The sequence below is a fragment of the Pseudopodoces humilis genome, chromosome 3 (assembly GCF_049639895.1).
Source record: "Pseudopodoces humilis isolate 2021_Gansu_Grassland_sample_001 chromosome 3, ASM4963989v1, whole genome shotgun sequence".
Taxonomy (NCBI): Eukaryota; Metazoa; Chordata; class Aves; order Passeriformes; family Paridae; genus Pseudopodoces; species Pseudopodoces humilis.
In genome coordinates this window covers 55,304,387-55,329,141 of record NC_142202.1, presented here as the reverse complement: position 1 = coordinate 55,329,141, position 24,755 = coordinate 55,304,387, and the positions used below count along the sequence as shown (strand labels likewise).

At 39.4% G+C, this 24,755-nt stretch overlaps 1 protein-coding gene across 2 annotated transcripts in view; it reads right to left on the bottom strand.

The window, feature by feature from the left end:
- IPCEF1 (interaction protein for cytohesin exchange factors 1) overlaps positions 1-23,339 on the bottom strand; it is a 45,428-nt gene extending 22,089 nt beyond the window's left edge. The window contains exons 1-7 of one of the 2 annotated variants that reach the window (XM_014263443.2): positions 23,288-23,339; positions 17,565-17,601; positions 16,732-16,901; positions 8,962-9,035; positions 7,767-7,838; positions 4,784-4,845; positions 969-1,057 (exon numbers count right to left, since the gene is read on the bottom strand). In XM_014263443.2, the coding sequence (XP_014118918.1) occupies positions 969-1,057; positions 4,784-4,845; positions 7,767-7,838; positions 8,962-9,035; positions 16,732-16,901; positions 17,565-17,601; positions 23,288-23,311 (528 nt within the window). In that variant the 5' untranslated portion in view covers positions 23,312-23,339. Of the gene's footprint in view, positions 1-968; positions 1,058-4,783; positions 4,846-7,766; positions 7,839-8,961; positions 9,036-16,731; positions 16,902-17,370; positions 17,521-17,564; positions 17,602-23,287 lie in introns of those variants that run through there. The other variant, XM_005518416.3, reaches the window with a different exon arrangement.
- Between the last annotated feature and the right edge of the window lie 1,416 nt (positions 23,340-24,755).

Below are 24,755 nucleotides of genomic sequence, written 5' to 3'. Positions count from 1 at the left end.
AAGAGATTGCCTCTGCTACTTGCAACAGCTGATTTCTACTACAAATGAAACTTTTCTTTTAAAGCCTGCAAAGAGAAGGAAAAACCCACCCCAAACCTACTAGTGAAGCTTCCTGTCATAGCAAATTAACAACTTTTCTTTCACTACTTAAAAAAAATTTAAAATGGAAAAAATTTTAGTTTTTTTTTTTTAAATCCATTTAAATTACATGTAAGAGCAATGAGACCATTGGGAAAAACAATGGTATAGAAACAAGATTAATAGAGCAAGAAGTAGATAATAATTAGGTAAGCCAATCTGATTAGACTCATGAGGGTTCATAGCTCTAATTTTAATTTATGAAATTAAGAGAGACAGGAAAGAATATTCTGGGACAATATGCTACATAGATTTTGGAAGAATGCCTATTTTCTTTTTTCACAGTCTATTTTTCAGAGGTAGAAGAAAAAAAAACAGATTTTTATCTCTGTGTGAAGAGGCCTCTTTCCCTTCTCTTCACTGCCATAAAAGCAGCTTCAAATTCAGCAGTCTTAAAAACAGCTCACTCAAATAAATAAATATGAAGCTGTTGGATGTGTTACCAAGGTCACTGAAAGAGAGAGGCTTCAGGATGGATTTTTAAAAAAGAGAGAGAATAGTATGAAAAAAATCAGCTTATAGTGGTGTGTTAAAAAATCTCGTAAAGGAAAGACACAATTTGTGTATGAGGTAGAACAGCACCTTCCTTTCTCCAGCAAGATAAAGAGTAAGGAGCTGATCTTTTACAGTGCAAAGCTCCCTGTGGTGCAGGATGTGCCAGCTGTGTGCTCTGCCACAGGCCGGGCAGTCTGTGCATGAAGGTTTCACTAGAATTCAGTGTGGATGTTTCCAGACAATGTTTTAGATTATTTCTAGAGGTCAACCACCTCAGGAGAGCTCTGTTTCAACCTGCTTGCAACAAGAAACAAAGTAGTAACTGGAACACTTACCAAAGGAGGAGGTGGTGTCTGGACTGTGTAGGGTGGAGGTGGCGTGTCTGTTATTTCTGGATCGTCATGTTCACTTTCACTGTAGCATTCTGAGGTAGACATGGAAAATGAGCAAAAATAAAGAGTTAGACCAACAGATTACTCTTTGCAGCTCTGTGACAACCAAAGATCATCAAGAAGGGTGTTCTGGATTTGGGACTACACTTTAGCAAATCAGTGTCTCCTAATCCATTTGTGGTAATGCTGGAGAGCTGTTGCAAGTAGCAGAGGTAATCCCTTAATCTCTGTAAGCAGTGAGTTTTCCTGGAGCTAGCAACAGGCACTGGGGCTTTGGCTGCAATTTTGGAGTAAACAGATTGTTCATATCCAGCTTTGGAAGCTATAGAGCAACCTTGTGAAAGCCTTTTGTATCTCACATAGACACACCATGCAGCATGGCACAACCTATGAAGAGGTAACACCAAAAGTAAGCACAGTACTCTAAGACTACCCTACCTGTCTCTTTTTTTCTTTTCTTTTTTTTTTTTAATGAAAACAAACTCATAGGAGCCTCAATATCTCTTGACTTTTGGCAGAGGCAGTAATGCTATTATTTCTTTCAACTATATGTGCAGCAGGTGAAACAGTTTCAACAAACTTGTTTAAAGGTAGATTAAATGAAATGATGATCATTGATAAAATTAGACATAGAAAAAGGGAGGCAGAATGTTGCTGGTTCTTATGCCCAGGACCTGGCAATAGTAAACATTGGACAAGATCATAGAATCATAGAATAGTTTGGTTTAGGAGGGACCTTAAAAGGTCATATAATCCAACTTCTCTGCAATGAGTAAAGACACCTTCAACTAGACCAAGCTGCTGGGTCCAACCTGACCTTGAATGTTTCCAGGGATGGAGGTTCTGCCATCTCGCTGGGCCACCTGTTTCAGTGTTTTTCCAACCTCGCTGTAAAGAATTACATCTTTATATCTAGTCTAAACTGGCTCTTTCTTAGTGTTAAACCATTACCCCTTGTCCAGTATACCTTGCTAAAGTGTTTGCCCCCATCTTTCTTACAGGTCCTCTTTGTGCACAGAAAGGCCACAAAGATCACTTTTGCTAAATCTCCCAACAGAAATGCAACCTTTACAGGAGGAAGTGCTCGCATCCTGCCCTGCACCACACGTGCAGGGTGACAGCACTCACCCCTACCCCACTGAGCTGGGGACATGAGAGTTTGCAAAGACAAAGTTGGAGCTTGATGAGGACATTTTGTGTGCCAGGGTTACAGAACAGAGGCTGCCCCTGTGGTGTCCATGGGATCCAGCATTGCCCTTTGCTGGCCACATGCACTCAGCAGCCTGTGCTGCTCAAGAGCCTCTGTCCCGCTCTGCCCCAAAGAGCAGGAGTTGCTTAAGTCCAGCTGGTTCCTCATCAGAGCTGGATTTCAGGGGCTCACACCACTAGGAAGCAGTGTGTTAGCGTGGCCTATGGACAGTCAACTGAGATTATTTCATCTAAAATTAACTCATTTAATACCCACATGCTTTATTTTTCTGCATGTTATTGTAGGGGGAGGGTGGGTGTTAATAAGCACAGAGTGAGGGGAATAAAGTTTTAAGAGAGAAGAATTTCGTCCATGTGAGACAATTTTGTAACATGTTAACAAAGAGAAGCTTAAAGAGGTTCATAATTTTTCCTCCCTATACTTTTTGCAGAACTGTAGGGTTTTGAGTAGCATAGATTCTATTCTGTTTACTGGAGATACATGCTGGCACATGTAAGCATAAAGAACTGAAGCTGGCTGCAACAAGGCCTGTATCAAATTCTGGCACTCTATTAATGCCTTTTCGAGTAACTCAGTAAAAAGCTTATGCTTTCTACAGCTCCCCTTTTAAACACACAAAACTGAACACACAAAATACAAAAAATTGAAAAAGAATCAACGGCTGTATCTGATACTCTAAACAGGCAAATGGTAGGGGGGTGTGGTGTTAAAATGCACAGAAAGTACCTGAATACACAAGAAATGTTACAGAAAGAGCCAGGACTCTGAAGAATTATGGTGTGTGATACAGAGAGGAAGAACTGGTCAGCAGGAATAGAAGTGACTATGGGTAGAGACAGTGTTTTTATGAAACACAGCAATGTTTCTGTAAGGACATGTCCACCCAGGCACCAGTGGGTGCTGCACCCACCCTGAAGGGAGCTGCTGGATCACCTGTGACAAAACACACATGAAAAGACAATGAGGTGTTTGACACCAGAATCAGAAGGCCTTTACCTGAGGGGGAAATGGGTGACTATCTTTAAAAGCTGAAGAAGTATTGGCTAGGTTGTGCTATTGCAAAATTATTGATAACCTGTTGCAGAAGTTATTGAGTGGATTATTTTATATCTTTTGGATTATTTTTTTTAGATTAAGTTTGATGAAATGACTCATTTTTTATTGCTTCATAATTCTCAATTCAACCAATACAACCAGTATCACATTTTTTGAGGTTTAAAAAAATTTGTTTAATGTATAAAATTTTTGCTGTTTCCATTTTCCATTGAACCCTTCCCTTCATGAAAAGATGAACAACATATTTTCACACTTCCTCCCTGAGTACAAGTATTTGCAGTTTTTGCTACACAACCTAATATTCAATATAGCCCTTTATCCTAAAGATAATCCTGAAGAGTTTTGATAAAGTTGGCTTCAAACAGGATACAGGCAGGAGGAATTAGATGGTGTGTGAATTAACAAGTTTATTGACAAGAAACAAATGTGAACTGAAAACAAAGAAACTGAAGAGACTTGTTGAATTCTCCAGGAATCGCTAGTATCCGTGTTTAGCAGTCCCAAAACTGCTTTTAATGGTAGAGCATAAATGGAGACAGATTAAATTAATCAATAATGTAATTACATGTCCCAAGCCTGGACATTAATGACAATCTTGAATTTTGTGATAAAGCAGAAGGGATACAGAGAGGAACACCTCATTGCTTAGACAAAACAGGCTGCATCACCTAAGTGGTCATACTACTGCAAATACCAGTTTCTTCTTCATAATGACAGCTCCTTCACAAGCTCAGCAGTTCTAAAAGGAGCACTGGGTACCAATACTCAAAAAATGGAGACTTAAAACCCAGGTGATGACACATATTCCTCAGAGTCCATTCTTGGTTTGATAACATAATATTACCCAGAGTACCTCTCATTCTAAACCAGCTCCTCTTCCCAGATCTGTGATTTGACTGCTGTTATCCTCCCACCAATGTTCTATTAGGTCAGTGTGCAAATTAACCCAATAAATTAGTTTTTTAGAACTTTTAAAGTTTCTCATTCCATAATGAACTCAGGTTTGTCTCTGAAACAAATTGTAGGCTCCAGAATAGCAGTACCACCCCTCATCCCCCAACACTGAGGTTGTTGAAACCTCCAGGACTAAAGCACACTGTTGGGATGGGTCTGCAGAGCACAAGGTGTTCCCAGGCCTGCAAGCTGCCATGCCGCAACACAACTCCTGTAATAAAACTCACCAGCTCAAAACCCAGAGCAGCACAGCTTGTCTTCTTCACACTTGGTAGGCTTAGCAAACCAGCAAACTGCCAGAAAGTAGATACACACCTCTCACAAGATCACCTAGTGTCTCTCACTCATACAGTTTCTCACCATTTTTTCTTTTCCTGTGATTACTCTGTACTGTGACAATGTGGTTTCTCTGAGCTCAGACAGTAGACAGACCCAAGATGATAGTTCAAAAGAAAGAAAATAGATGACAAAAATTTGGCCAAGCAAAAACTGTGAAGAACACAATGCATTTACACACTGAAACCAGTTAGGAGCATACCTTCCTCATTCTTCCTGTTTGGTGCCTGAGGGTCTACAGCCATTCCCAGCTTACTTAGCCACCTGTGTTTGAAACAGAGGGAACACGGAGTCAGGGACACTCACATACTCTTCACTCTGGGTTTTGCTCCTTTCAGTTGTGTTCTACATCACCACATCTGTTTTCACTAGCCTGAAGACTAAATGTCAAAGTTTCTATTTCTTAGATCATCTTCTAGAAAGGCACCAGTTACCTCTATATTAATATTCCCTCTAGTGAGCAGGATTAGTTGCCTGGGGTATCTTTCCCTGAAACTGTAAAAAAGGTACCACTGATGACCCGGGAGTCACATTTGTGTAAGTTAAAGAAAGGTCAGTGAATTAGTCCAGCTGTTGAGGTGTCATCTTTCACCTGAGATGAAGAAAAAGGCGTGGGAGCCATAGAAGATGATGTCAGGTGCCCTGGCCAAAACTATGGCAACAGTCTGTGCCACATGAAACCTTTTGATCACACTTTTTGATCATAACATATCACATTTTTCAACTTGCTATGTACTTTTGGTTTTAGTAAGTCTCACTTCCTGTATTGCTCTAAGCTATTAACCAGAGTGTTTTTCATTTATGTTCCTAGGTGGCTGCGTTTTTCCAGTGCTAGAAACATTCCCAAACTTTTCTATATTATGTTTGCCTGTAGGTCATTCAGATCTATCCACATTTTAAGTAGCTAACAACTGAAAAAGCTCAAGCTTTTAAGATTAAAACTCAAAGTGTATATAGAGGAAGTATGAAGGGCAGGAATTTGTTACTGGAAAAAAAACATTTTGTTTGATTTTGGTTCTAGTAAAGCAATAGGGAATTTGCTAGTAAGATCAGCATCAAAGTAACTGCACTTTTAAGACTGCAGTATGAGCAATAGAGCCACAAACAACTCAGAGAAACAAAGTGCCATTTATGAAAGACTGGTCCATTGGCTCTTTTCTGACAGCTAATCCTAACAGAATGATTTTTTTTTTTAAATAAAAATCCACCTTAACAAGGAAAAGATTTATTAAAAAATTCTAGGACTTCATTAATTACAAGGTCAGACAGGTCACTAATAACTGAGTACAACTGGCTAAATGCATGCAGCTAGTCAGCATGCCTTTACTTTCCATGTGTGCATGACAATAGCAAATACATGACAAATTAGTGAAACAAATGACTGCGTTAATAAATCCACTGTTGATTTAATAGAGATATATGTACAGGTATATGCATATATCGATATATGCATGAAGAGTTACAAAAGGTCATGCTCCATCAAGCATTTATGCACACCAGGAACTCAACACACGCAAATGCTCCAGTGAGTTCAGTGGAACCATTCACACGTGTATTTGCAGGACTGGAGCCAAGAGAACAGATGTCTTTTAGTCTGTTTTGACATATGCGTGAGATTGCGTGTACTTTATGTATTAAATGCATGTATTTTATACTTTGCCAAGGAAAACATCATCAGTTGCAACCATGGGGAGTTAATACAGCATAGTGTAGGCTGCTCTAACACCAGGCTACCTAGCTTTAGGCCAAAATGAAATTTACTCAAGAAGTGGCATTGTAACAAAGTCGTTCTGGGGCATAAGAGCTAAGACACCTGCATAGATTTCAGTTACTCACTCACAGGAGACTAAATATTTTCCACATGAGAATCTTCAGCTGGGCTCCAAACTGGCTGCTAGAATTTACTAATATCCTCCATTAGGTCTAATTTTCCTTCTTCATCTGTCCTTCCATCTCTTCTCTCTTAACCAGGGTTACCCTCTCTACTGAAATATTCCTGTCCAGATGTCCCACATTCTCAGTCATCCTCATCCTATCTGCCTCAGGAACTTGTCACTCCATTCAGGAGCTCTGGTGGGAAATGCAGGAACACCGAAATGGATGGTTATCTCCCCGCCAGAATGCTTCATGAGACTCCAGCTTGCAAAGGGCAACAGATTCTTTTTCATCTATATTTACTTGTATGCATCTGTAGAGTACAGATTTATTAATACATATCTGTGTACATACACTTCTGTAATATTGTACATTTCTGTATCTATAGATCTTTCAGAAGGTCACACACATTCTCTCAATCTCTCCTTCTATTGTGGTAAATATGTATGAGGTTTATAGAGGGAATAAGTAGTCATTGACCTGTGAAAAATCACACAAAGATCACCAGTAGAGTCATGATTAAAATCATGACCTGACTGTTGCAGGAACTCCCCTCCCATTTAAATTTCACTGCTTTGTATCTGGTATTTGGCCATTTAATGCAATAATTTATAATGCAATAGCATAGAGAACAGACTGCAATCTGAAGTAAAAAGGACAAAGGTAGGAGATATATCCAAATCAGCCAAAATTGGATCAATAGAAGATATCTTTCTGATAGCTCAGTGGTTTCTAAAATGGCAACATTCATATTCATTTTTACTTCTACCATTGCGAACTATTTGGTTGTTAATCTTCTGGACATTTGTGGAAAGAAAATTTCTGACCTGTCATGAGGATCATTCAACTACAGCATAGTTTGGTGCTGAAGTTAATGCTAATTTACATTAGAGAAACAGACCTTTCTATCCATCTAACCCTCCTTGTTAGCTGTTATGATACTCTGAAATCAGAAACTGTTATACTGTAGTCCTAGATCATTTATGGGACTTTTCTTTGTCTTTCCTTTCTCCCCTCACTTCTTCCCAGGTGCTGTACTTGCTAACAAATCTTAGCAGCGCTCTAACAGAAAGAGATTTATACCAATAACTGTTGGGAAGATTAGTATCAAAACTGGGCTAATTATGCAATTCTGATTTCAATTATAATTAGTGAACAAAGAGCAATAGTTTTCTTCCATTTAGAAAAATTAGACTCAGTAATTCCCCAAATAACTTTGTCAATGGCTGCTTGACAGTGAACGAATGAACTTTCAAAGGGTGTTCTCATGCATGAGACAGGATGAAACATGACCAGTCGCTCCTACTTACGTGTTCATTTCCAGAACATTTTCTGCCGCAAAATAAAATGTCTTGATCTGTGGGTGGCTGATCTTAATAGCACTTCAGGAATAGAAAAAAAGAAGAGACGTGAAGAAAACTAGTTTCCATAAAAAAGAAAATATAATAGCTGAATGAATTATTTAAAATATTTATTCACTCCACTGTATTAATCCTGATTAGCTTGTCCATCGGTACAGCTCTTTCTTTAAAACTCTAGTCTATTTTTAGCTCATTTCCTAGGCCACACATTATTCAGAGAGTATAAACTACAGGATCTAAAAAAGGAAGGAATAAAGACTAAAACAGTCTTCCATTATTTCATTACATAATTCAGTTGCATTCCCATTCCTCAAATACTATGTGCATTTTTGCTTCCTCCAGCTCTGAGATGTAAACCAAACTTGAAAAATATTGGAAGAAAGCATCAGTAATGACCCAAGACATGGAACAGCTTCCGTGTGCTGTGGTCAATCAGGCTAAGACCCCAAAGCATGGAAAACTGTTGACTGAGGGAAGGGACATGGGACACAGTAAAATCACAAGCAGCACACAGTAGGTGAAGAGTGACTGAGTTTTCTGACTTCTCCATCAGTAAAATGAAGGCTTTCTTTTGAGGGACACAATTAAAATCGTGCTGCACTTTATAACTTAGAACAACAGCAACCCCTCCAAACATTTGAAGGGTGCTCAGAAGCAGCTGGAAGTCAGTGCTGCATATGGAGTCTGGAGATAATATTTTTTAATGTGCACCCTGCTAAAGAAAGTATTTATTCCCTGCACAACCAAAGGCTTCAAGTACAGCCCAAGCTCAGTTGCACCACAGCAGCCTAAAGAATAGTCCAGGCTTGGAAAGATGCAGCATTACTTGCACCACTGCTGACCTCCTCAGCTAAGAGGGGGCATCTGAGAACCACAGTCTACTCACAATCAGCAAATGAAAAAAAGGAGAAGAAAAAGAAAGCATTTGGCACTCATCTGTTTTGTGGCTTTAGCAAAGCACATCTGGCAGAGATTTTTCAGAAATATTTTTGCAATATGGTTTTCTTTCAGTAGCTCAATTAATATCTCATTATTTATACAACACAAAAGAACTCCCCACAGCTTCACTGTCAAAGACTGCTGAGATTCATTCCTTGCAATGTTGTAAAAATCATGCAAAACTGCGAACAAGAGACAAACTTACTGCTTTTTTTTGCATTCAATTGCTCGATCCACACTGAAGTCTGGAAGTCTTATAAATCCTTCTGCTTTTTCAGCCTTCCATAAAAGAAAAAAAAATTTAATATCACCACATTAGCCAACTGGTAAGCTAGTAGAGTCCAATGCTGAATAATATTTAACATGCAAGTGCTTGTTTTTGACAGCTTTTTATACTGTGAAAATATATGCTCATCACCATGGGGACACATTAACGCCTGATGAAATATTTCTACACCCAGCTATATTTGCGCATATCTGGGGTGCTGGAAAGCCACCACTGCTGTTGGTGCAAGTGGCAGAGTGTAAGCATAGGTTTTGTTGACTAATAAGGATGAACAAGGGTTATATCATCTGCTCAGGTCTGGATGGTACCTACCATCTCAAAGGCGGGTTTGTGTATGATACAGCGTGTGTGTATCTCACACAGACATGTAACAGCAGCACGTAAAATGACCTATGTATAGCTGAAAAATACAATTCAAAAGTGTCCCAAGATGATTCTAAGTAGAAATGGAGGAGGGTGTTCCCTGTATAATTGCAGCAAGGACCATTTTGCAGGGCCACCTGTACAGAAGCAAAGCAGAGGCAGTGCTCCCAACCCACAAGGTGCAAGGGGGTCATCCCATGCAGTTGAGTTCTGTGGTTAAATACTGCAAACCTGCCTCAGAGGGCTTTGGTCATGCAGCTATAACTCCCTCCAGGAATTTGCAGGCATAGTACAAGTAGCAGCAAAATCCAGGCAGACATTTACATTTACAGTACCCTGTTTATATCCAGTCAGCCCTTCCTGCCTGCAAGGAGGTTTACTGAGCGTTGACGTCTCTGTTCTCAGTCAGCAGGACTCTGAGTCAGAGCATTGCTCCAGAAAAACAGAAGTGACAAGCCTCAAATCCCTGTTTGTGCTGCCTGAAATTGAAACATCTGAAGCAGAAACATCTTCCTTACTACATCTATCTACATACACCTGGTCATCTGCAATAAGATTAGGAGTCCTCGTAACACAAGCAACATATAATGTAGACAAAAGTCTGTAGGACATAATGTCAGGAAAAAAAAGTACTTTCCAAACCACAGAGTGCTCATTCCTGAATTACATTTTTGCTGCTCCCAGCCATTGCTCGTAGACACATTAAAATTCTGAAAATGTACACTGAGTTAAAGCAGGTAAAATATACACAACAATTACAAAGGCAGAGGATAAATGAAGATGACTGACAGTATCTCAAATCTCATTATGCATGAATATGACAAGACTATAAAAAGATGTTCATCAAGACAAGCTTTAATGCTTGGAAGTATGAATCTCCAAGAACTGAAATATGGATACAGAAAGGATATTTCAGAGGGTGGCTTCCCCTCACATCTGCATATCTGTTCTTTGGTATACAATAAATCATGTCCTAACCATCATTCATGTAATTTACATGTATTAAACATTCATGTGAGAAGTTTATATTTTACATCATCACCAGTGAATGGTTTTGCTGCTCCCAGACACACACACACACACCCACACACCCACACACACCCACACCACACATCAGTGGAAGGGGTTTTTCTTATTTTCCTTCAGTACAGGAGAAAAAAATTATTTTTTTACATCTGGGCTGAAAATCTTTTGTTTAGTAGTATTTGTATGAAAAGGTGCTTATTTGCGACTGTGGGCTTTTAACACTCTCTGATTGTATTTGTGTCTGTAAAACTTGTTTATTGACTAATCGGGGAACTTTTGTTTCCATTCCGCAGGTTGGAATTTCATAACATTAAAGTCATTGAGATAAAATAACAGCTAACTAAACCTAATATTACCATACCAGATCCATAGTATATTAAGTATATAGGGATGAGCAAATAAATACTGGTGAGTAATGAAGGAGCACTATTCTTGGGCTACACTGTACTAAAGGTAGAGATTGTATTATCCAGCATTTCTGTTCCAAAAAGATGATCACTTACTGGATCCGGAACACTGAAATTCCTGTTTAGTTCCCAAGACCAGTCTGAGAATACCAGAAGCCAGAAAAGCTCGAAAAAGCTGTCCATGAGGTACAACAATCACTATTGCACACATTGCTGGATGAGAAATGCATACAATGCCAGTTGCTTCTCTGCAGTATGAATCAATACTCCCAGTTTAAGAAAAAGTCATCCACGAGACCCTGTGTGAAGGAATAAACCCATACCGTGGGTATGCAGCAATAAATCTGTGGCCTGAGCTGGGTAAGCCATCAGGTGGGTGAGTGAGTGACAAGTCTGGGACAGATTTGGCCTTTCTTCCGTGTTTCAAATCCAGTTACAGCTCGGCCAGTTCCATTTATCAGTGCAGTAACCACTGGTTTAGACTGCACGCTATAAACAGTTTAGAGTGCTGCAAAAGCAGTCCTGAGGGGATTAAGTCCATGAAATGCCATTAGATAAGTCACTGTCTCTCCTGTCAATATATAAAAGTATTTGAGCATTTGGATTTTGTATTGGACTAGTGAATCACCAGCACCCCAAAAGCCAGTGTGGAGACACTCACCTGGAACACTCCCAACCATGCAGAAATGGAACTTGGGCTTGAACCACTGACTTAACCCATCAGTAATTTAGATAGATCCCTCTATCATGATTAGGGGAATGCTCTCTAAATTAGTAATGAATATAGATCTGTAGCCTTTATTTCAGCAGTTTAACTTTAACAGTCGTACAACAGAGAAACCCCCGACTTCTTATGCAGTATTTGGTCTGTTCCAGTTGCTAAAAGGTTATGTTCTCACATACACATTCTCTCTCAATGCATTCAGATTTTATACTGGTTCTGTCCATGATTTCATATTTGTTCACTTAAAGAAAAATTTAGGTTTCATTTTATGTGTGAGTGAAATACACTATCTGTACACATCCAGAATGTGCCATCTATGTAACAGAAAAAGAGAGGTTTGGTGGGTATGTATCTTTGTTAATTATCAGGAGAAAAAAAACAAAAATAAAGAAAACAAGGAAAAAAGGAAAAGAAGTGACTTAAAATCCCAAGGCTGTTATTTCAGTCAGCAAATAGAATTCCAAATAAATCCTAGGAACAGAACATGTGGAAGTCATCTTTTCAGTCATTCTTGGGATAAAAATGACATTTTAAAACATTTAAAGCATATAGACACTCTAAGTGCTTGCTTTCCTCCAAAATGTTATCTCTAACATGACTTTAGCATGCTATTATTTACCTCACATATTACATTCAAGATTCCTTCAGATTTTGATGCAAAGCTGTAAAATAGGCCTAAAAAACTAAGATAAAAGAGAACCTTGACCTGTTTTCTACTTAATCAGGATGTTTAAAAGAATAAGCTGTTATCTCTTGTGGGTTTTATGGAGGTTAGCCTAACATTAATCCATGCTTTTGCTATTCCAAGTTGTAGAAAAATAATTTCATTAATAACAACAATCTCTGCAAATTCTTGTGGAAAAAAAAAAAAAAGAAAGCAGCCATTTTTTCACAGAAAAAGCTTTGCACTTAAAAGAAAAAAAATTATTTAAGAAACACAATGCATGAATCCAATGAAAGAGGCTAACGTCCTTTTGTGCTTGCCTCAATATGTTATCTAAATGTTGTGGCTTTAGGAGATTTATTAAGTCATTTAAAGGTAGTGTAATGCTGCAGCAGGATTTTAAAAAATAGTGTTAGAAAATGAAATATCTTGTTATTGTGGAACAGCTCCAATCTGCAAATCAGGGTAGTCCTCATGACTTCATCAGTGTTTCAGCACTGCCCCCAGAAGACCTTATAGATGTTGGAGAAGCAGGTTAGAATTTTAGTCTTTTTATTCTCTCTGCCAAGTACACCAATGAGACATCCTATAGAACTGTGAATAATTTGTGTAAGATATTGGGCCATAGGTCCCCAAGTCTCTCAGCTCAACCAGCTGACATCAATGACTTTTTCTCATCCACATAAGCAGCTATTACAACTCAAAGGTAAAAGATTTTTCTTCTAAAAGACTGTAATTATACAGCTTCCAGCAAAGCTGTTGGAGTGAGGACCAATTTAAATGCAGTGAATGAGGAAAAAAAAAAACCAAAAACCTACAAAGATAAATAGTGACAGTAGATCACAGTCTGCAACTCTTTTGTTTTATATTTATATTTCTTTTCAGCTGAATCCCCATGACAACCACCATTAACACATTCTGTAAAAATCTATTTCAACTCTATTTGGAAAACCAGTCAAGCTACCCTAAAGACCCACTAGCCAGAGGCATTTAGTCCTTTGTCCCATTGCAGCCAACACTACCAAACACAGTCGAAACAAGCACAAAGAGCCAGGAGCCCGGGATTACATGTGACAATCCTCCCCCACCACCTCTCTTGCTATGTAGGAGTACTAATTCCCTCTGGGGTTTCAGTATGAGAATTGAAACAGCTAAAGGGTCAGGCAGGATCACAGACTGTACTATTTAAACACTTGTCTTCAAGGCAGCTGCCTGCAGAGAGCAGTACTGGAAAAAAAAGAAATTAATATTAGCGAAGAGCAGTTATCCAAAGAGTCTAGTGTTCTTGAATGCACCCAGAAAGTCAGAAAAATATATTTTCTGACATTCCCTGTGTTTTCAGGAAAAATTCTGACATTTCCTGTTTGTTTGTTTTTTTTTTTTAGCAAAACCTACCCCTCTGTGCTTCCTCCTAGTCCAAACAGCTTCCCATCCCCAGAATGCTGCAAAGAGAAGTTTACTTGCCTCATGTTTTATAGAAATAAGAAGAGTATGTGGGAAGAGGTTCCAGGGCAGCCTACCCAAGCCTGCTGAGACCACTGGGCCTTGACCTCAGCTAACTCATTGAAAATTTATTCAGATTTGCCTGTGTTCTCTAGCTTTATTTCAATGAAGGAGAAGCTTGACGCTTGGGCTGTCAGATCTGCTATTGCTGACCTGTTTATTATTTTTATTCTTTTGAGCTGCGGCATTCACAAAATATTTTATTTTTAATTGAAGGAAATACCAGCTGCAAATGTCACAACAGGTGTCCTATATCATGTACCCAAATCTGCCTCTCATGAGAGACTCAGAACCAGAGTGGCTTGAAGAAAAATTAAACCAGAGTGACAGAAACATCCTGAGCTTCAGAGGCACATGAAGACAAACTTGACCAAGAAGATGATATTCAGATGAGGTTATCTACCCAAATCCAGAATAATGCATGTTCCCATACAAATTCCACCCACTCTCTATTTTCTCCATCTCCATTAGAAAAAAGGTCCAGCACCCTGTTGCTATGCTACAGTTGCCAGTGTCTGGTTTTCACACAGCCACAAACAAGCCATGCTCATTTCTCACCAGAACCAAACTGGTCAAGCAGATCTACAGGCAGCCAGCGTGCCCCAGTCCCTTTGATGTCAGCCCCACTTCTCATCACCACCTTTGGCATCAGCCTCTGTAAAAGGGCTGGTCACAGGAAGCCTCAGGCACGTGAGAAGCCGGACTCCTGTTTCAACACAACTTTATACTGTCATTTTGTGCACCCCCTGGGACCAAGGATTAACTTTACTGAAGACAGTGGAAGTGCAGGCAGTCCTAATGCCAGGCCAGAGACTTGGCAAGCAAGCGAATGTGTCACTGCAATTTCTCCTTCACCAACCTAGGAGTGAGAATATCTGGGTCTAATTGATCTCACATACAACTCTGAGCATGCCTCTGGTCTCAAGAATTTATGAAAGCAGGCCTTAGCAAAGAACACCTCCTCTCCTTTTCCAAACCCCACAGTTACTGACATTCTGCAAACACTGACTGAATCTGTAGTTACATGGAGGCTGCACTTTAAGCTGCCAAAAGAAACCTTGAGTTTTTAACATAAAAAAAGAGTGTGAGAGTTGGCAGAAGTTGAAAGCAAAGAGGTACTACCAGCTAGCATGCTTAAAGCACAACTGTGATAGGTGAGCACTCAGACACAAGACAGCAGTATTTTGAAGCCATGTGAGCTCTTCAGAGGAAATGAAATAAATTGGAATGAGGCTGACACTTATTTTTCAGCCTTGTTCATTTGGGGGCAGTCAGTGACAGTCAGGAGGTAGGCATGGACTAAAAGGATGAGTGCTGTCTAGGAGCACTGGAACCAGCATGATCACGGTTTCTCTGGATCTCAGGTGTGGAATTTAACCAGGCCAGAACAACTGAAGGAAGTGGAGGAACTTGCACTTCTCCCCCATCACTCTTCTCTTCCAAGAGGCAAACTTTTCCCAGTCTTGCCTTTTTTATTTCCTCCCATCTTGATTACTCCTCAGGATTACTCCTTTCTGATATTTTCTGTATCTAAAAAGACATGTCCGCCAGCCAGCTCACCTTTCTTAAAACTGCTTGGCCAGAAATACAACTGCAAACACAGATTTATAAAAGCCAATATTAATAAGGTTTTGCAATGTATTAAAGCTGCTTATTAGTATTACTGCCTCACCATGTCTTTCAAGCAGAGATACTGTTAGTATTAGGATAAAAGTGCCTTTTTAAAACTGTTTTCCCCCAATTTTCCTATTTCCTTTCTTTCTATGCATGTATTTGACATAGTCTTGAAAGAAATCTATATCAGACTACTACTGTCATAAAAAGCAACAGCCCAAGACCAGCAGAGTTGTTTTCCTTTACCCCAAAAAGAAATAGTTAATATCATCTTGAAGTACCAGTCAAAGTTTTTATTTGTATTTTTAAAAAGTAAACAAATATCTCTCACACACACAAGCAAACAAAAACCCCACGAAAAACTACTAACACTATACCCACAACTGAAGGGAGAATGTGAAATAGGCTACATGAGTAAAGCTTTGTTTGGGGTATGAGGATTTTTTTTAATGGCTTAAACTATTTATTTTTTTTTCCTGAAATAGTTAGCAAAATTTTTGATGGGGATTACTGCAGTGGAAATAAGTAGATGGAAATCATCCAGATTGACTTTGATTTTTTTTTTTTTAATTCTCTAAGAATTAATAAGGGTTTCTTTAATCTTTCATCCTTTGCTGTTCCTGTGACATGCTGATTTCCAGAGCAGCTACTTTGCATTTAGGGAACCTCATGTCCATCCACAATTTGGCTGCTGAGTTTCAACCTATGCTTTTGCTGGCATACTCTAATTCTCTTCACACTCTAATTCTTAGCTCTGTCACTCCATCGTTTGAATGTGATAAGAGCTTTTTAGAAGTAGCAGTGCCAGACAGCAAAGTGAAGGGAATAACCATATCTGAATCTTCCTAGGATGGGCAATCAAGCCAAATCAAAATCTCTGTCCAATCAAACAAGCACAGAGTAAAGCCAGTTGTCCTCTACCACATGAAAAAAAAAATAAATAAAAAAAAAAAAAAAAGAAAGAGGGACAAAAAGTAAAAGAAAGAAAACCAAGCACACAAACAGAATAATCTCAGTATGGAAGAGGATGGAAAGAGAAACAGGAGAGACATTTATGAAAATTAAATTAAGAAGCAGAAGAAGAAGTGAAGAAGCATTCCTGTTTTGAGTCTTGACAACAAGTGTTTGCAAATTGCCTATATCCAGGAAAACATTTCTCAAATTCAAATGCCACCAGTGCCTTTAAAGAACAACTCTTTACAGCGCAAAACAAACAGCAAGTTAACATTTCACAAGTCTTCCCAGATCTCAAGAAGTGTCAGGGTTAAGAAATAAACCTGGTTATTTGTACTCAGGGTGCGCCTAAATTGTGACCCCAGCTTCCCTTGTCTCAGTCCCAGCAGATGCTGTTTGTCTGGCACCCGGGGCTGGCTGGACGCTGTACTCACCAGCTGACTGCTGTACCAATACAGTGATGACTCCTTTAGCACACACCAGAACTTTTTCCATTTGTTGCCAATGAAAGCTCCTTTTTCCTTCTTTTTGTAGAGCCATCCCTGGCAATCGGCTTGCCCCAGCTCTTTGCACGATATCCTCCGTCGGCTCATTATAAAGAACCCTGTGCCATTAAAAATACAGTGTTGTGCTTGCTTAAAACTGCATTACCAGGAAAGGTGTTACTGCCAATTAAGGATATCATCCTTTCTTAGGAATCTCAGCAAGTCATCCAAGCATATCTTAAAATATACTTAGAAGTCATTGAGTTTTATAATGGCTATGACAGCAACACACATTCATTTTAAAGGCTTGCTGATGTTCAGAAATAAAACAGTAAGCTATAGATAATGCAGATACTAATTAATGCTAAGATAACTATACATGAGGTTTTGTAAATTAAAAATACAGCCTTTGATCCTTTTAAGAGAAGCATGCATATATTTTCCCTCACACAGCTGCACTGAAAAGAATACATTTAAGTCAGCTAGAGAAAACTACTATGCCAAGTACATGAAAACCACTAGTGTGTATGTCCGTGCAGGCAGCTGATTCTGCCTCACTGATTTCCAGCTTTGATTCAATTAACATACCACAAGGATTTAGTCCAAAGGAACAGCCCGTTGTCATTTTTCTCAGAATCGGTGTAAGAATCAGTGGAGTTAAAAAGCAGCTTTTCACCAGATGAGTAGCAGTACAAAATCCTCACCCTCCCAAGAATAAGACATACTAAGAAAATAACAAAAGAGGAATCCAGGAGAGAAGAGAAAAAACAATCTCTCATTACCTTGACTTTTCTTTTTTGCCTTCTGACGCAAAGGAACCTGTAAGAAATGCAGGAAGGAAAGAAAAGAGGAAATTTCAGATTGTGTTGCAACATTTGTGTAGAAAGGGGAGGGGGAAGCAAAAGAAGGACGTGGTGGTGGTGATGCTGGTATATGCAGGATGGAAACACATAACCCACTCACTGCTGAAGGGACGTTAGCAGCTGAAGCAAAAAACGTGTTAATTAAAATTGATGTATAGCTAGTTGAGCAAGAGAGCAAACACAAACCTATTACACATGTGTCTATCTACTTCTGCTTCCTGTTTTACATCCTCAGGCAGCTTCTACTTCACTGTGCTTGCCTGAGTCGTATTCTGGGTTTTGAAGTTAAAAAATAGAAGTTAAAACTCCAGCATTTCAGTGCTTCATTAGGCTCCACAAGGAGGATTTACACACATGAGGAGATTAAAATACATGCCAGATGACTGATAGTCATTTAGCTCATTCTAAGAAATCCTGAAAAAGAAAAAAAAAATTATCTTCACCTTTACCTTTTTTTTATTTAATGCAGAACATATATTTTTTTCCCTATGAAATAGTTTCATAATATTTCTTAAGAAATATCTTACAAAAATCACACAAAATACATGGAAATTGTAGTCACTCCATAACTAACACAATTGAATTTATTTACGCATTTGCAGTCTACATATTTAATCCTGAATTAACACATAGAAAATGAAACTAAAAGAGAAGACCACAGAACAAAAAAGGAGGTAATTGAAAATGGAAGGTATGGATTTTGGAGTAAATTCTCCCAAGACAGGATGGTTGGTTGTGTGATTGTGGACAAAGTACTTGACTTCTCTTTGCCTTAACCTTTCCTTCTCTAGTGTGAGAGCGAAAGCATTCACTTTTTTCTATTTTTAGGAAGGGTTTGAAGCCTCTGGATGACAAATGCTGGTTAAAGTGACATATGATTTAATATGCTGGCCACAACGTTGCTATGCAAGCCGGTAGCTACCTGATCCACTGCAGAGCTTACGCTATGAACATCCCTAATGGAGCCCCTCTGCCTCACCAGACAGCTTCTCAGGAAAACAAAACCCCATTCACATCACTCTTCAAAAATCTGATGGCTCTTCTCACAGGCAAGTTAAAGGTGAGTAAAGCTAGACCGCCTGCAGACAATGATAGAAGAGACCCTGTCACCAGTATTTACAGGAGCTACAACTTTCTGAAGCAGGCATCTCTGCAGCATGTACCACGAGCACAGAGCCATGTATCACAGTCCTGTGCTTATCTGGTGCCTATTTGACATGACCTGAACAACACTCTTGTGGAAGGCTTTAGCAGGCATGAATAATCCCAGACTCCTGTTTAATCACTGAGAATTCTTTTTTTCCTTTTTCTCTCTTTTTTTTTAATTCTACCACTGCCTCGCTCTCTCTGACTATTCTCCATGACAACACACAAAGAAAAGCAATAAGAAAACACATCAGCTCTATTAAAGACTCTGCTATTTCCCCATCCTTTATAGGCCACCCTTCATGTCTTCATTCCAAAGAAACTTATGCCCTATTTAGGACACACAGAAATAATAAATGGCCTCAGGGAATCAATGGGTCACACAAACTAATTACTTTCCTTCAGAGCTATCCAAAATGATATTAAGAAAAACAAATGTGAATCAGGTCTCCTGACCCAAAAACTATGTAGTAAAGCAGCATCACATCTTTGCCATGGCACTATATTGGGGTCATTTCATCTGTAACCAATATAAAGTCATACAAAAAGAAGAGTGATACTGAGACAGGATGTGGCTCTCTCTACACAACTGAGGAGGAAGCAATCTTTCCACTAACCTTGTTGATAATCTAAAGAAAAATAACATGGTCTGTTGCTCATCTGTCAAGGAGTTAATACCTACATTATGTAAGTCATCAGTTGGGTCTCACTTTATATCAGACTGAGGCAAAAGCTGATCACCTAGTGTGAGTTTGGGCTAGCTAAAAGAATTTACAAATTCATGTGTATTATTCTGTGGCAATGATGGTATCCTGCTGCAAGTTGATATGGGTGATGAACCAACCCTCTTCATATATTGTGGGAGGAGTTGGGAAATTAATGGTGGAAGTCAGAGCAGTTTCTCCAGCCAGAACTGTATCTAGTTTGCCTGGATATAATCAGTGGTAAATCTCTAACAAAATAGCTGCCAAATTAAATTTTTTGAATTAAGATAAATTTCTCGTTATCTTTCCAAGTATTCCTGAAAATTGAGGTAAATTTTCAACAAATTATCACTAAGCTTGGAACTCTGCAACTTCTGGTTGTGTTTTAGTGCTGTTCAGAAACCCAGCTTCATCCTATAAAAAAATATGTGTTCTGCTCCACACAAGAGAAAGCTCTTATCCCCAACTGCAGCAATAAAATCTGGTATGATTCACTAAATTGCATTCTCAAATTTTGTTGATCTATAAACAAATAAAAACAACCTCTTTCTCCAAAGCACAGTGTTTGGAGTCAGATAGATACTTTATGAAATAAACAGTTTTCAGTAAAACTGTTTTCATCTCAAACCAATAGAAAACCTATATTTAAATGAATCTACCACAAAATTCATAAAATGCATCACCAGTACACTTTGGATTCAGTTTTCCATGAGAATACAACACATTAGCAAGTCTCCAGTGGCAAAACTTTTTTCAAGAACTAAATTAAAGTTTACTTTGCTGAAAATTCTTTTATAAAAAAGTCAATAATCTTTTATATCAGCGGACCTAGGTGAACATTGATTAAGAGATACTTAAAAGTTTCACTGTTCTAGAGATTCATACCAGTGCAGAACAAAGAGAAAACTGTGGAAGGCACAGTTGTTACCAATAAAACTAGGGGTATAATAGCAGTTTCAGATGTGGATATACTATAACTAGCAGACATAGCCACTGGAACAATTTGACACTAAACCAAATGTTGTGATTTTGCTTTTAACAATGGTGGATATTTTTCTATAATTTTCAAGATCCTACAGGGAAAGTGATTTATTTCATTATCACAGGTTCAACTGAAAAACAAACCAAGAACATCAGATGTATTTCTATTTCTTCTTACCAAGGGAAATCTGAGAGCAATAGTTCTCAGAAAGCTCTGGGATAACTGTAAAACATACACTTCTGTGCAAGACTGGTAATAGAGAGTAGGTTTTAATTATATTGATTATATTAATTATATTATTATATTAATTATATTTTGTAGGCTTTAGTTTGCTAAAGACTGAACAGGATGGGCTAGTGATCCTGCAGAACAGCGTAGACTTCAAACTTGCTATCTATTACTCCTCCACTTGGCAAACACACCATGAGTGAGTTGCAAAGGAACCCGTTCAACTCTGCATTGTTCATAGCCACTTCTGTGCCAGGCAGGCTCCAGCGATGAGCAAAAACATTTGAGAGAAGTGACAACTTCAGCAGAAGCTTCTGTCAGTTTAAACGTCCTATTTTTCTGCAAAATCACAGTACAATTAAGACTGAAGGGACTTCAGGAGGTCATCTAAGTCCACTCCTCACCTACAACTGGTTTTCCAGGACTGTTTCCAGATGATTTATGCATTTCACCAAGTGTGGAGACACCCCACACTCTCTGGGCAACCTGTGACGGTGCCCAGTCATCCTCACAGTAAAAAAAGTTTCCTGATGTTCAGAGGGAACCTCCTGTGTTTTAGTTTGTGTCCATTACTTCTAGTCCTGTCATTGGGCACCACTGAAAAGAATCATAAAATCATTAAGGATGGAAAAGATGTTTAAAATCATCAAGTCCAACCATCAACTTAACACCACCGCCTCCATGTTGGCCATTAAATCATGCTCTCATCTCTGCATCCTCCCTTCAGGTATATATGCACATGGATAAGAGCCCCCTGAGCCTGTTGTCCAAGCCAAACAGTCCTAGTTCACTTAGTTTTTCCTCATATCTTAGATATGAGGAATAATCCCTTAATAATTCTTCTGGCCCTTCATTGGGCCTCTTCAGTGTATCATGTGTGTCTTATATTGAGATGTCATTCCAGGGGTGCCCTCAGCAGCACTGCATAAATTATGACTTCCCTTGACCTGCTGGCAATACTTTGTCCAATGTGGCCAAAGATACCATTTATCTTCTTTGCAGTATGGGCACATTGTTGGCCCGTGATGTCCATCAATATTGCCAGGTCCTTCTCTGCAAAGCTACTTTTTAGCTCTACAGCGCCCAGCATATACTGGTTTCCCCTAGCAGTATCATTTGTGCTCAAATGGAGCAACAACAGAGGATAGAAGTCAGAGGGCTGGACAGGCTTTGGCAGTCTCTGCACGACATCCTGGACCCTGGCCCCTCCCAGGCAGCAAGCATCTCAAGAGGGTTGGTCAGGCCTACAGATGGATCCTTTGTCCCTCGCAGCAGGGAGTCACCCACTGCAGGGTCTCACCATTTCTTCCTGTTAGACCCACATGGTTTACAGCTAAGCGAGCCACGTCCTTTGCTAGGGGACACATCTGGCTCCTCCTCAATTATGAGGGCAGTCAATCTGTTCTTAGATGAGGTGGGAGCTTCCTCTTGATAAAAGAAGTCATCAACTTCCATCTTTCCAGTTCTCCAGAATATTTTCTTAGTTTGCTAGCAGGCATAGACACTGCCCACTTTTCCATTGCAGGAGGGGACTGACAGTCTTCACGCTGTTGTGTCTCGGAGAGGACCCTGTCTCTCTCCCTTCCACTTCCTCTGAAGCTGCACAGTTTGCATGTTCCTCCTGAACCTCCTCCACCTGCCAGCACGGCTCCTCCAAGAGGGCCTGCAGGGCTGAGAGACAGCTCCCTTGGCCTCAGGGAGAGGTTCCTGACACCCCCTAAAGTCTGGGACTTGGAGGGCTGCTGCCACTCTGTGTGGAAACCTCTGCCCTAGCAGGGACAGCTGTTTCTTCACCTTCTGGGGAAACTGCTCTGTTACCACTGTGTCTAAGACTGTCACAGCCCCACAGCTTCAATGGAGGCCCCCTTATTTCACTCTTTCTTCACACCCTGCTGCATGAACTGATGGCTCTGTTGGCTGCTCTCAGAGCAGGTCCCTCCCAAGCACCAGCTAAAGGACTCCTGCCCCCTTCCTAGTCAGAGGGAGCTGCCTGAAAGGCTCCAAGAGCCCTTGGTCAGGGGCAGCCTGCAAACCTCCCCAGGAATAAAAACGGGGTGAAATAGGTATTTGAGGCTGTTTCAGGGGAAAATTTTAAAAAGTCTATGTGGAAAAGCAGAGGAAATGGGCTAATACTAAACAGCAGGCTTCATGTTTCATGAAATTCGACTCACAATGCTTAAGTCTGAGAAGGCACCAAAGGCAGCTATGATCAACAGTTATATTCTACAGAGCTGTATTTTCTTTAAGCTTCCCAAGGGTTAGGCTGTGTGGCTAAGAAAATCTTTTGCTAAGCTTATGTATCTTAGGTTACAGTTATCTCATCCATGGAGGGGTAGAACACGGAAGTGAGGGCACCCCTATCATCAGGCATGTGCAGTAGATTTCATTTTATGCTTACAGCAGAACTGGGGCAACCTCTCTGCTTGGGCTGGCCCTAAGAAAGGTCTTGTTTGGATACTGATGCTGTTCACATGTGCTATTCTTTTATGCTGATCATGGTCTTTGTGACTACAAGGATATAATCCCAACATATGACCTCTTCAGATGATCAATAACACTGGCATAACTTCAATTATACTTACAAGAATATTGCCATCAGCTTCCATGAATGGTTTCAAAGCTCAGTGGAAAAGCTGTGAAAAGAGAAAATTTTGTGTACTTAAGCTCTGTATTATATTTTCATACAACATAAGTCTTGGCAGTAGAGTAAAAATTCTGTAAAACATTTTGTCCTTCTAACTCCACCCTCTGACTTCTTCCAACCCCTAAAAAAAATTGTCCAAAGACAATCCCATGCTATGTGAACTGATTTTATTGATTTAGAAATCAATAAGCAGTAAGTAGCATTAACTCAAAACTACCCAAGCTTATTTTTATGGAATAAACAGAACAAAGCTCATGGATGTGACCAGAGGGTTGCTTTTTGCTTGATTGTGATGGGTTTTGGAGGTTTTGGGGGTTTTAAGAGGAAAGGCAAGAGAAAGAATAAATAAATAAAATTTAGAGTGGATTTTTTTGTTAATTTTGGTCTTTAGTCTGAATGAAATCTATAAGGATTTGGATTCCTGCTTTGTTAAAGTAATTCCCAGCATTTTCTGGGAATACAAATTAAGTAACCTTCTGGTTCTCCTGAATGGGATGAGACTACTCATTTTATAATGGATTGAAATTTTCCTTTCTGGAGACCAAAATCTGTGCAGTCCAAGAGCAGAGTCTGGATTCTATTTTCCAAAGACATACCAGGTTGTAGGTATCCATTCAGGTGGCAGATGAGGTGATTTCATTTGGTTAACCCAAGCACCTGTCAGCTCCCTGCATGTTTTTTCCTTTGGTTGGTAGAATGGGTAGATGATGAATTGGTGCAGTGTACAAGATGAATGAAAGCATACCAACGTTTTGGTGCCAGCAAAGTTCCTGTAAAACTCACCCCTGTGCATGTGAAAGAATCATGGAGGAAAATGGGAGAGGATACAAAACTCGGCTGAAGCAAGCAAGAAAGGATTTCCAGAAATAGAGCCACACTTCAGAAGAATTTCTAACAAGAACATTTTCCTGTTACTAGAACCAGTTATTTAAGATATGTGCCACTCTTCATACATAATATTTGTCTTAGTTTGAAAATAAAGTCTTAAGAAAGAAAATAAAAACCCACCTACTGGCTTCCAGCAATTTCAAACCAAAAATAGAAAGGCAAACAAACATATATTTTTCTGGCTCACAGCCATTTCTGTTCAAAAGTAGAAAGAAGCACTTTCTATAAGTAGCTCAAGTTGAAGTAATATCATGATGAGGAGAGATGTTATGGCCAATAATTTCAAGGATGTTTAGAAATCATAGCTAGTACAAACAAGCAGAGGAAACACCTTGAGTTATACAAGTAAATTAACATTGAGCCTCAAACGCAGCGCAAGAAAGAAAGGGGATAACAGACCATATCACAGCAATTATTGTGACGTGGCCCTTTTCCTGTCATTTCTTAATTTCATGTGTGCCTTGGGTTTGGGGAGGAACTGCACAGCTTTGAATCAGACACAGTACCAGAAGCAAGAG